This window comes from Salmo salar, chromosome 15, assembly GCF_965601325.2.
Source record: "Salmo salar chromosome 15, fSalSal1, whole genome shotgun sequence".
Taxonomy (NCBI): domain Eukaryota; kingdom Metazoa; phylum Chordata; class Actinopteri; order Salmoniformes; family Salmonidae; genus Salmo; species Salmo salar.
The window spans coordinates 48,533,326-48,547,359 of NC_138305.1; the positions used below are offsets into that span (position 1 = coordinate 48,533,326).

Here is a 14,034-nt window from a genome sequence, read left to right on the forward strand (position 1 = left end):
CAAGGCTTGCAAATGCACTACTGACTCATTTTAGCTCATGTAATTGGAGGCAGTTTGTTATTGTGTCTTCTGCTTCTTAATGCGATGGATGTGCAAATAGACAACAATGCCCAGCTATCACATTTGGTTCCTTGGAAGTTGTGGGAACGTACATTTTTGGTTTCCCATTGGTTCCGGGAATGAAGCAATTCGTTTCCTGACAGGTAAAACTGAATTTTTTTTTTAAATGTTCTGAGAACAGAAGTGAAAATGTAGCTTGTTCTGGGAACGTACATTTTTAGGTTGCAGGGAGGTTACTATGGTTCCCTGAATGTTTTCCTGGGAGGTTATATTAACGTTCTGAGAATCGAAATTATAGGTTATTTGAAGGTAGTTAAATAACTTTCTGAGAACATTCTCAAAATGTTGTGAGGTTTTTTAATAACTTCCTCTGAATGTTTCAATAATACTGCTAGCTTAGGTTAACAGTTTTTAACTCCAAGCACACGGCGTCAGTGAGATTCGACCCAATGCTCTACTGTCCTTTATCCATGGAATCAGTCCACTGCGCCAGCAGGTAGGCGCTAGCATGCAATGTTTTTTTTTTTTCTCAGAAAAGCTGTTCATTTTAGTCTATTCAAACAGACCCATGTGTTTCAAAGGAAACACATGCTCATTAAGATCATGTGTGGCCAGTTAGTGGGCATGGCCAACACACCTGAACACACTTAACAAGATACAGGATAGTGTGAGTTTTGTTAACATTGAGAACGGAATGTATGCTTTTAAATAACATTCTTAGAACGTTCTCTGAAATTCCCAAAGAAGAACGTTGTTTCTTATCGTAAGAACAATTTGAGAACATAACTTTAAATAGAACGTTATGCTGAAGTACTGAAATTCCCACAGAAGAACTTTGATTCTTAGCATTCTCTGAACTATTTAAGAATATTCCCAATGTCAAATGAGTTGGAGAATGTTCCTAGAACATTACCAAAAATGTAATTGAAATGTAACCATGCTTGAACTTTTAGGAAACATTCTGTTAAAGTAATAAAATACCAAGAACAGTATGTTTTCATCATGTTCCTTAAATGTGCTGAGAATGTTCCAAAGCGAAACAACTATCCCGCACCATTCCCAGAACATTGTGGGAAGGTTTCAGGGATCAGGAGATCATTGTAAATAAGAATTTGTTCTTAACTGACTTGCCTAGTTAAATAAAGGTTAACTAAGTGCCCATGTGACAACAATTTTGGACCCCCTTGTGGCCCCCCTGTATGAAATAATTTTTACCCAACTAATTTTTGCTATCGTTCTTTTTTTACATCCGTTGATTAGACAATGGCAACGCGGAACACTAATGGTTATGAACATGGTCTTTTGCCTGCTAATGCCTGCAATGCAGTGAAGAAAACGATATGACAATAACGTCTAATGTAACTGGCCCCTCTAACAGTACTCTAACAGTACAACTGGCCCCAGCTTGGGCCCCCCCCCCCGAGTTGAAATGGTCTAGAACCGCCACTGGTTCCTTTTACATACAATTAGCCAATCAAAAGTGGAGTAGAGTTTTGATTGGGCCTAAAAACTAAAGCCTGGCCTTTAGTGGCCGATGACTTTAGGCCTGAGCTAGGCCAACTCCAGCCCTTACAGACAAATTATGATCCCAAAACCAAAGCAAATGTATTTATTTATAGGCTAGTCTTCCTCTTACAGTAACGACTGAGTTAAGTGCCATAACCCATGATTACTTAATGTGCTGACATGTTAGTATATACTACAAATGGCTTCACTACCACCTATGTAAGCAGCACTCCTGTTAGCATTGAAACACTCAAGCAGACACCACTCCATTCTTGCAATGCATGTTGCTAATAACCCCTCCCTCTGCCTATTTGTGTTCCAGCCCTACTGTATGCAACCATTTTTGGGAACGTCACCACCATCTTCCAGCAGATGTACACCAACACTAACCGCTACCACGAGATGCTCAACAATGTGCGTGACTTTCTCAAACTTTACCAGGTGCCAAAGGGGCTGAGCGAGAGGGTCATGGATTACATCGTCTCTACTTGGGCCATGTCCAAGGGCATTGACACAGATAGGGTAAGTGGGCAGAAACCATATTGCTCTTTCAGTCCTAGATCTCCTGTCTCTGTTTCAGGGTCTTGTGTAGAGAGATTTAGTTTGTGACAGTAGAGAATCTGAGTTTTCCACTGTGATACCAATATTGAAACTGGCACATTGGTGGCATCTTAATGGGACTCACAGCCTCATTTGTTGGTCCTTTTTTGTATTTGCTTTACAAGGAATGGGACTTAGAACTAAATAATTGTTGGAGCAGTCTTGGAAAAAGTTATGCTGATGCATGGTTTTCCTCTGCAAATGGTTATGGTATTTCACAAACTTTACCTTAAGCCTCATCGAGGGCGGTCTCCACTGTGAAAGTAATATGCAAAGACTATGGCTGAACACTGCCCATCTCATTCCTGCTCAAGGTGTACATTTTGTAGTGGGGAAATTAGAGCAGTCTTGGGAATGTGGTTGGTCAAAAGACCAATTAGTGGAAAAAATATCAGAATTGTGACTGCCTGTCTAAACACAGCCTTTGAATACCAGTCTGAGCTTGTATCCCTGTATGTACTGGTTGCTTTTACATATAAGTAAGATGGCGCCGAAGAGGATGGCTGACGTTTTACATGCTCCTAACCAACTGTGTAATTTGTTAGTTTTTTTGCGTTGTTTGTAACTTATTTTTTTACTTATTTGGTACATAATGTTGCTGCTACCGTCTTTTATGACATAAAATACCTTCTGGCCATCAGAACAGTGATTACTCACCACGAACTGGAAGAAGCTTTTTCCTCTAACGAGTCTAACGAGAAGGATATACTGCTTTCCCGGGAACAGGCCCAAATCCCCGTCATTTGCATGAAGAAAAGACAGAGGAAAAGAGGGCGCAGGTCGAGCTGCCTTCTGAGAATCCGTAGACGAGCGAGTAAACTCCCACTGCCATCCGTTCTACGATTATCCTACCAGCGGGACATTAAAAACTGTAATATCTTATGCTTCACCGAGTTGTGGCTGAATGACGACACGGATAATATAGAGCTGGCGGGATTTTCCATGCACCGGCAGAACAGAGAACAACCTACGTCTGGTAAGACGAGGGTTGGGGTTCTATTTGTCAATAACAGCTGGTGCGCAATGTATAATATTAAAGAAGTCTTGAGGTATTGCTCGCCTGTACCTTATGATAAGCTGTAGACCACACGATCTACCAAGAGAGTTTTAATCTATATTATTCGTAGCCACCTATTTACCACCACAGACTGATGCTGGCACTAAGACCGCACTCAACCAGCTGTATAAGGCCATAAGCAAACAAGAAAATGCTCATCCAGAAGCGGCGTTTCTAGTGGTCGGGGACTTTAATGCAGGCAAACTTAAATCAGTTTTACCAAATTTGTACCAGCATGTCACATGTGCAACCAGAGTAAAAAAACTCTAGACCACCTTTACTCCACAGACAGAGATGCATACAAAGCTCTCCACCGCCCTCCATTTGGCAAATCTGACCATAATTATATCCTCCTGATTACTGCTTACATCAAAACTAAAGGAGGAAGTACCAGTGACTCGCTCAATACGGAAGTGGTCAGATGACGCGGATGCTACGCTACAGGACTGTTTTGCTAGCACAGACTTGAATATGTTCTGGGATTCATCCAATGGCATTGAGGAGTATACCACCTTAGTCAATAAGTGCTTCATCAATAAGTGCATCAACGACGTCGTACCCACAGTGACCGTACGCACATATCCCAACCAGAAGTCATGGATTACAGGCAACATCAGCATCGAGCTAAAGGCTAGAGCTGCCGCTTTCAAGGAGCGGAACACTAATTTGGACATTTGTAAGAAATCCCGCTATGCCCTCAGACGAACCATCAAACAAGCAAAGTGTCAATACAGGATTAAGATTGAATCCTACTACACCGGTTCTGATGCTCGTCGGATGTGGCAGGGCTCGAAAACTATTACGGACTACAAAGGGAAACCCAGACGTGAGCCGCCCAGTGACACGAGCCTACCAGATGAACTAATTGCCTTTTATGCTCGCTTCGAATCAAGCAACACTGAAGCATGCACGAGAGCACCAGCTGTTATGGATGACTGTGTGATAACGCTCTCGGTAGCCGATGTGAGCAAGACTTTTAAACAGGTCAACATTCACAAAGCCACAGGGCCAGACAGATTACCAGGATGTGTACTCAAAGCATGCGCGGACCAACTGGCAAGTGTCTTCACTGACATGTTCAACCTCTCCCTGACTGAGTCTGTAATACCAACATGTTTCAAGCAGACCACCATAGTCCCTGTGCCCAAGGAAGCGAAGGTAACCTGCCTAAAGGATTACCACCCTGTAGCACTCATGTCGGTAGCCATGAAGTGCTTTGAAAGGCTGGTCATGGCTCACATCAACAGCATCCTCCCGGGTACCCTAGACCCACTCCAATTGCTCATACCGCCCCAACAGATCCACAGATGACACAATCTCAATCGCACTCCACACTGCCCTTTCCCACCTGGACAAAAGGAACACCTACGTGAGAATGCTGTTCATTGACTACAGCCAAGCGTTCAACACCATAGTGCCCACGAAGCTCATCACTAAGCTAAGGACCCTGGGACTAAACACCTCCCTCTGCAACTGAATCCTGGACTTCCTGATGGGCCGCCCCCAGGTGATAAGGGTTGGCAACAACATGTCTGCCACGCTGATCCTCAACACTGGGGCCCCTCAGGGGTTTGTACTTAGTTCCCTCCTGTACTCCCTGTTCACCCACGACTGCGTGGCCAAACACAACTTCAACACCATCGTTAAGTTTGCTGACGACACAACAGTGGTAGGCCTGATCACCGACAACGATGAGACAGCCTATAGGGAGGAGGTCAGAGAACGGGCAGTGTGGTGGCATGACAACAACCTCTCCCTCAATGTGAGCAAGACAAAAGAGCTGATTGTGGACTACAGGAAAAGGCGGGCCGAACAGGGCCCACATTAACATCAACGGGGCTGTAGTGGAGTGGGTTGAGAGTTTCAAGTTCCTTGGTGTCCACATCCCCAACGAACAATCATGGTCCAAACACACAAAGACAGTTGTGAAGAGCACGACAACACCTTTTCCCCCTCAGGAGACTGAAAAGATTTGGCATGGGTCCCCAGATCTCCAAAATGTTCTACAGCTGCACCATCGAGAGCATCCTGACCGGTTGCATCACCGCCTGGTATGTTAACTGCTCGGCATCTGACAGTAAGGCGCTACAGAGGGTAGGTCCTGCCATCCAGGACCTATATAATAGGCAGTGTCAGAGGAAAGCCCATAAAATTGTTAGAGATTCCAATCACCCAAGTCATAGACTGTTTTCTCTGCTACTGCACGGCAAGCGGTACCGGAGCACCAAGTCTTGGACCAAAAGGCTCCTGAACAGCTTCTACCCCCAAGCCATAAGACTGCTGAACAATTAATCAAATGGCCACCGGACTATTTACATTGACACCCCCCCTCCATTTGTTGTGTACCCTGCAGCTACTCACTGATTGTACCTACATGTACAAATTACCTCAACTTACCTGTACCCCCGTACACTGACTCTGTACCGGTTCCCCCTGTACATAGCCTCGTTGTTGTTATTTTATTGTGTTACTTTTATTATTTTTTACTTTTGTTTATTTGGTAAATATTTTCTTAACTCTTCTTGAACTGCACTATTGGTTAGGAGCATGTAAGTAAGCATTTCACGGTAAGGTCTACACTTGTTGTATTTGGCGCATGTGACAAATAAAGTATGATTTGACTTTATTTTGAAGGATGTGGAACCAGGCTTTTCATGAAAACATAATGTTTGATTCTAGCTCCGCATCACAGTGGAAAAATATTATTAGATACCTAAGACCATATTACATCTATTCAATCAATCATTCTTTTTTTAAAATGTTTACCTTTGTTTTGACAGGGAGTCATGCTTATATCATGGTGTCTCTTACAGATGAGCCCTGTAGTTACAAGAATATACACATAATATACAACTACGAAATGCAAAACAGAAGTACAAAACATGATCATAAAATAAGTTTAATGCTTTTGGATAAGTGGAGGCAGCAGTGTTCTATTTTTTATCGCTTCCACAGCCGCTTTGGCCATTGATTTCGCTGTGCTGGGCAATAGGAGCAGGAATAGGATAGTCCACTCTACTGTATATGGTTGGTAATGCTGGTTCAGCTTTAATAAGCATGACAGGAACTCCTTTATCGTGTCTGAATGCAGGGTAAGGTCAACTCTTGGGTCATGATTATATTATTAAACATAATTATACCAGTCAGAACGTGACTGATTTCCTGATTCATCGTCTTTATTGCCACGCTGAAGGAGTGTACATTAAACAGAACAGACAGTATTGATTTAACATAAAGTGCTGTCCAGCTGATGGTCTCATTCCGCATGGAACAGCGGTTGTAGATATTGTACACTTCCATTAAGTTTACGGATTGGCGAGGGACTGTGGGGCACAGCCAATGGTCATAATGAATCAAATGGATGGTTTATTGCGATTAAGTTAGTTAGGGTTAAGTAGTGGTTTGGACAAACTCCCAAACCTTTAGGGAACATTCCAATCAGATTACAACTTGGTCTACAGGTAACGTTACTGTGGGAACATCACATTCGTGTTTTTAAAATCTCACTGGAAAAACATTTCTTCCATGGCACACAGACAATGGATATAAGAACATTTGGAGAGAGAAAGTCCCAAGAATGTTTGTTTTTGACAGGACATCATATGAACATCATTGGCTAATGTTTGTGTGACGTCTTTTTGTCAAGTTAACAGTAAGTTCCTACAACATTAGGTTAATGGAGCCGTTTTAGAAAGCTTTGGTTTGCATTACACTGTTAACATGACATACATTGTGCATGTTCAACTAAACAGTGAGCGCACTTGGGACCTCAACCTCACCTCAGATTTGAACTCACAACCACTTGGTTGACAGCAACCTGACTTATCCACTAACTCACCAGACTTTATTTAACCATTATTTCAATAGAGAGTCATATTGATACCCAAGTCTCTTTTACAAACGAGCCCTGAAGAATTAAAAAAAAAACACATACAGTATTAATACGAAATGCAATCAACCAAACCGTTTCCCCCTACAGTTTCCGCAGCCCATCAAGATTTCAGAAGTCAATGACAAAAAATACATACACTACTCTGTGAACATGTCTCCCACCAATGCCCTGAAATGACTGAAAGGTACTAGGCAGTCTAATCTCAGAGTGTCCTGAAATTCATTCCATGTATGCAGCACATAAAACCTTAAGGTCGTTTCACCTACAGGTAACTGACAAAATAAAGTAAACACCAAAATGCAGGTTTTGAATATAAATTAAAACCCTAAGCCTCAATCAGGCCTACCCTTTCGAACCAACTAAATCAGGTTAGGGTATTCCAGGCAATGGACAACCTCCCCACCCAGCTCACATACCCGTGTGGCTCAGTTGGTAGAGCATGGTGTTTGCAACGCCAGGGTTGTGGGTTCGATTCCTACGGGGGACCAGTACAGAAAAAAAATGTATGAAATGTATGCATTCACTACTGTAAGTCGCTCTGGATAAGAGTGTCTGATAAATGACAAAAACATTTAAAAAAATAAAAATAAATCCCTCCTGCTCACAGGTTGAACAGGTACCTTTATACCTATGTCTCCTCCCTATGGACCATATCATTAACCATGGGGCTCTTTACCCAAATATGACATATTAAATCATGTAACATTGTACCCACATTTACATATTCCGTCTAAATGAACATCTTAAACATTCCTGGCTTATCCTCAAAGAGGGAATACTTTACATTAATGAATACACATTTCAAAAACAATAGTTCTGAAGGCCAACAGACGGCAAAACGTATTACTTATGGAGCCACGCACCTGCGACGCACACATTACAATATGGAAATAAACAAACTTCTTTCCCGTCAGTGTAGCAAGTGTTCATGTGCACCAGAACATCGCATCCACTGGGTGAATTGCAAAATGGTACATTTCTGCATTTAAAAATTAAACTGAAATGCGTCACAATGCAACTCGACTAAACATTTCCTCAACACAAAATTAGCCTTGCCATGATACTGACAAAAGAGGAAAAGAACAACAGTATATACAGAACATTTAGGATAAATGAATTACTACATATGGGGAAACATGAATGCGCTAAACAATTTGTAAGAATAATTAAATAATGAGCATTCGTGACGAGTGCTACTGAGTCAGCTTCGTCACAATTAGCTTAAGCATGATAGGATGTTAAGTGCTTAATTAACTCAGGAACCACAACTGTGTGGAAGCAACTGCTTTAAATATAATTTGTATCGCTCATTTACTGAAGTGTTTCCTTTTTTATGTCAGTTACCTATAAATCAGTGGCAACAAGATGAATGTCAACAGTTAGCCATTTCTGTGAGCGAGTTAAGGTATTTTGAACTTCTGTAGGTTAGGAGCGATGTGAGGTAATATGGCAGTTTTAGCATGAGAACTTTGTATATAAACCAATGTTAAGTTCTATGACTTGTCAGAGACGGCCAGCCCACTTTTTGATACAGATCAGAGATACAGTTGAAGTTGGAATTTTACATACACCTTGCCAAATACATTTGAACTCAGTTTTTCACAATTCCTGACATTTAATCCAAGTACAAATTCCCCGACTTAGGTCAGTTAGGATCACCACTTTATTTTAATAATGTGAAATGTCAAAATAATAGTAGAGACAATTATTTATTTTAGCTTCTATTTCTTTTATCACATTCCCAGTAGGTCAGAAGTTTACATACATTCATTCAATTAGTATTTGGTAGCATTGCCTTTAAATTCTTTAACTTGGGTCAAACGTTTCGGGTAGCCTTCCACAAGTTTCCCACAATAAGTTGGTTTAATTTTGGCCCATTCCTCCTGACAGAGCTGGTGTAACTGAGTCAGGTTTGCAGGCCTCCTTGCTCGCACACACTTTTTTAGTTCTGCCCACAAATTTTCTATAGGATTGAGGTCTGGGCTTTGTGATGGCCACTCCAATACCTTGACTTTGTTGTCCTTAAGCCATTTTGCCACAACTTTGGAAGTATGCTTGGGGTAATTGTCCATTTGGAAGACCCATTTGAGACCAAGCTTTAACTTCTTGACTGGTGTCTTGAGATGTTGATTCAATATATCCACATAATTTTCCTGCCTCATGATACAATCTATTTTGTGAAGTGCACCAGTCCCTCCTGCAGGAAAGCACCCCCACAACATGATGCTACCACCCCCGTGCTTCACGGTTGGGATGGTGTTCTTCGGCTTGCAAGTCTCCCCCTTTTTCCTCCAAACATAACGATGGTCATTATGGCCAAACAGTTCTATTTTTGTTTCATCAGACCAAAATGTACAATCTTTGTCCCCATGTGCAGTTGCAAACCGTAGTCTGGCTTTTTTATGGTGGTTTTGAAGCAGTGGCTTCTTCCTTGCTGAGAGCCCTTTCAGGTTATGTCAATATAGGACTCGTTTTACTGTGGATATAGATATTTTTCTACCGGTTTCCTCCAGCATCTTCACAAGGTCCTTTGCTGTTGTTCTGGGATTGATTTGCACTTTTCGCACAAAAGTATGTTCATCTCTAGGAGACAGAATGCGTCTCCTTCCTGAGCGGTATAACGGCTGCGTGGTCCCATGGTGTTTATACTTGCGTACTATTGTTTGTACAGATGAACGTGGTACCTTCAGGCATTTAGAAATTGCTCCCAAGGATGAACCAGACTTTTTTCTGAGATCTTTGCTGATTTCTTTTGATTTTCCCATGATGTCAAGCAAAGAGGCACTGAGTTTGAAGGTAGGCCTTGAAATACATCCACAGGTACACCTCAAATTGAATTAGCCTATCAGAAGCTTCTAACACCATGACATCATTTTCTGGAATGTTCCAAGCTATTTAAAGGCACAGTCAACTTAGCGTATGTAAACTTCTGACACACAGGAATTGTGATACAGTGAATTATAAGTGAAATAATCTGTCTGTAAACAATTGTTGGAAAAATGACTTGTGTCATGCACAAAGTAGATATCCTAACCGACTTGCCAAAACTATAGTTTGTTAACAAGAAATTTGTGGAATGGTTGAAAAACGAGATTTAATGACTCCAACCTAAGTGTATGTAAACTTCCGACTTCAATTGTATGTGCAAAATCAGTCACATCTAATAAAGGGTAGTGCACTATAATAAACAGTATCCAATAGTTTAAAGAAGTGACAGCGGCGTTCATATAGATTATGTTGTCATAGTCTAGGGCTGACAAAAAAGTTGACTGAACAAATTGTTTTCTACTATCAAGCGAAAGGCACAACTTATTTCTGCAGTAGAAGCCCAGTTTGATTCTCAGTGTCTTTGTTAGCTCATCTACATGTGTTTTAAATGACAACTTGTCAACGATCCAATGACAAGGTATTTACAGTGCATTCGGAAAGTATTCAGACCCCTTCACTTTTTCCACATTTTGTTACGTTACAGCCTTATTCTAAAATTGATTAAATTGTTTATTTCCCCTCACAATTGCCCATAATGACTAAGCAAAAACAGGTTTTTAGAAATGTTGGCAAATGTATTAAAAATGTTTAAAAAAAACTGATATCACATTTACACAGGTATTCAGACCCTTTACTGAGTACTTTTTGAACCACCTTCGGCAGCGATTACAGCCTTGAGTCTTCTTGGGTATGACGCTACAAACTTGGCACACCTGTATTTGGGGAGTTTTTTTGGATGGGGAGCATCGCAGCACAGCTATTTTCAGGTCTCTCCAAAGATGTTCGATCGGGTCCCGAAGCCACTCCTGCGTTGTCTTGGCTGTGTGCTAAGGGTCGTTGTCCTGTTGGAAGGTGAACCTTTGCCCAATCTTTAGGTGCCTTTTGGCAAACTCCAAGCGGGCTGTTATGTCTTTTACTGAGGAGGGGCTTCCGTCTGGCCACTTTACCATAAAGGCCTGATTGGTGGAGTGCTGCAGAGATGGTTGTCCTTCTGGAAGGTTATCCCGTCGCTACAGAGGAACTCTGGAACCTGGTCAGAGTTACCATCAAATTCTTGGTCACCTCCCTGACCAAAGCCCTAATCCCCCGATTGCTCAGTTTGGCCAGGCGGCCAGCTCTAGGAAGAGTCTTGGTGGTTCCAAACTTCTTCCATTTAAGAACAATGGAGGCCACTGTGTTCTTGGGGACCTTCAATGCTGCAGAAATGTTTTGGTACCCTTTCCCAGATCTGTGCCTTGACGCAAATCCTGTCTCGGAGCTCTACGGGCAATTCCTTCAACCTCATGGCTTGGTTTTTGCTCTGAAATGCACTGTCAACTGTGGGACCTAATATAGACACGTGTGTGCCTTTCCAAATAATGTCCAATCAATTGAATTTACCACAGATGGACTCTAATCAAGTTGTAGAAACATCTCAAGGATGATCAATGGAAACAGGATGCACCTGAGCTCAATTTCGAGTCTCATAACAAAGAGTCTTCTATTTTTAATCAATTTGCAAACAATTCTGAAAACCTGTTTTTGCTTTGTCATTATGAGGTATTGTGTGTAGATTTATGAGGAATTAGTTTTATTTAATCCATTTTAGAATAAGGCTGTAATGTAACAAAATGTGGAAAAAATCAAGGGGACTGAATACTTTTCGAATGCTCTGTAAATGAGGGGACTTGCTCAATTTGGGCTCCATTTAACGTGCAGATATGTAAGTCTGTGAAGTACTTTGTTTTATCAGCATTCAGTACCAGTTTAAGCTCAACAAGTGCTTTTGACATGTAAAGCAGTCTGTAGATTAGGTATAGCCTAGTTCACAGAAGAGGCAGATGAGTACAGCACAGTATCATCAGCATAGAAGTGTAGCTTACAGATTTTCACTAAGGACACAATATCATTTAGTAAGTAGTAAGTAAGCCTTGGACAAGTAAGCCTTGGACAAATAAGCCTTGTCCGAGCAAGAACAGACAGAATGGCCCATATAGTTTATACTGTATATAGTGTGAATAATACTAGCCTGAAAATGAACTCTTGAGGAATACCTTTAGTGACCTCGAAGAATTGTGAGTTGACACAGTCAGCAATTTTACATTGAGATCTATCACTGAAGTACATTTTGAATCAAGAGCATTGCTATCAAGTCCGACAGAGAACAGTCTATGCAATCATGATGAATAATCCACAGTATAGAATGCTTTTGAACGCTTTTTAGCATTTCTTTGTAAAAAAAAAAAGCATTCAATATCATTGTGATTCAGCAGAATCTATGTAGTACTAGTTACTCCTTTTGGTGGTCCGGGCTCATGCACGCTGACTTCGGTCGCCAGTTGTATGCTGTTTTCTCCAACACATTGGTGCGACTGGCTTCCAGGTTAAGCGAGCAGTGTGTCAAGAAGCAGTGCAGCTTGGTAGGGTCGTGTTTCGGAGGACGCATGGCTCTCGACTTTCTCCTCTCCCTAGTCCTTACAGGAGTTGTTTATGATGGGACAAGACTGTAACTACCAATTGGATATCGAGAAATTGGGGAGAAAAGTTTTTTTTTTTTTAAATATCAAGGAGAGAAGTTGAGAGTATCAATGCTTCTAATATTTTTGTCAAACATGAAAGCTTTGATATAGGGTGGTAGATGTTTAGGTCAGTAGGGTTCCCGCCCTTGTGACGAGGAAATACATGTCCTGCTTTCCAAACTTTAGGAATTATTCCAGAAATAAATGGGATGTTCTTGAATTGCTGTGGCATTTGCATCCCTCACCTTTACAACCATGAAAAACACTTTAAAATGACAAATACACTCCTCTTACTGTCAACTGCGTTTATTTTCAGCAAACTTAACATGTGTAAATATTTGTATGACAAGATTCTTGAATAATTCTTGTATAACAAGATTCAACAACTGAGACATAAACTGAACAAGTTCCACAGACATGTGACTAACAGAAATTGAATAATGTGTCCCTGAACAAAGGGGGGATCAAAATTAAAAAAGTAACAGTCAGTATCTGGTGTGGCCACCAGCTGCATTAATTACAGCAGTGCATCTCCTCCTCGTGGACTGCACCAGATTGTCCAGTTCTTGTTGTGAGATGTTACCCCACTCTTCCACCAAGGCACCTGCAAGTTCCCGGACATTTCTGGGGGGAATGGCCCTAGCCCTCACCCTCTGATCCAACAGGTCCCATACGTGCTCAATGGGATTTAGATCCGGGCTCTTCGCTGATCATGGCAGAACACTGACTGTCTTGCAGGAAATCACACACAGAACGAGCAGTATGGCTGGTGGCATTGTCATGCTGGAGGGTCATGTCAGGATGAGCCTGCAGGAAGGGTACCACATGAGGGAAGAGGATGTCTTCCCTGTAACGCACAGCGTTGAGATTGCCTGCAATGACAACAAGCTCAGTCCAATGATGCTGTGACACACCACCCCAGACCATGACGGACCCTCCACCTCCAAATCAATCCAGCTCCAGAGTACAGGCCTCGGTGTAACGCTCATTCCTTCGACGATAAATGCGAATCTGACCACCACCCCTGGTGAGACAAAACTGTGACTTGTCAGTGAAGAGCACTTTTTTGCCAGTCCTGTCAAGTCCAGCGACAGTGGGTTTGTGCCCATAGGCCCATGCCTTACAACAGGCCTACAAGCCCTCAGTCCAGCCTCTCTCAGCCTATTGCACACAGCCTGAGCACTGATGGAGGGATTGTGTACCTGTCCTGCAGGTGTGATGTTCGGATGTACCTATCCTGTGCAGGTGTTGTTACAAGTGGTCTGCCACTGCGAGGATGATCAGCTGTCCGTCCTGTCTCCCTGTAGCGCAGTCTTAGGCGTCTCACAGTATGGACATTGCAATTTATTGCCCTGGCCACATCTGCAGTCCTCATGCCTCCTTGCAGCATGCCTAAGGCACATTCACGCAAATGAGCAGGGACCCTGGGCATC

At 42.1% G+C, this 14,034-nt stretch overlaps 1 protein-coding gene across 1 annotated transcript in view; it reads left to right on the forward strand.

Annotated features, from left to right (window-relative positions):
• kcnh5a (potassium voltage-gated channel, subfamily H (eag-related), member 5a) overlaps nucleotides 1–14,034 on the forward strand; it is a 98,905-nt gene that overhangs the window by 53,959 nt on the left and 30,912 nt on the right. Inside the window, exon 8 of the mRNA XM_082961485.1 lies at nucleotides 1,889–2,088. Coding sequence (XP_082817611.1) covers nucleotides 1,889–2,088 — 200 coding nt within the window. The remainder of the gene's footprint in view (nucleotides 1–1,888; nucleotides 2,089–14,034) is intronic.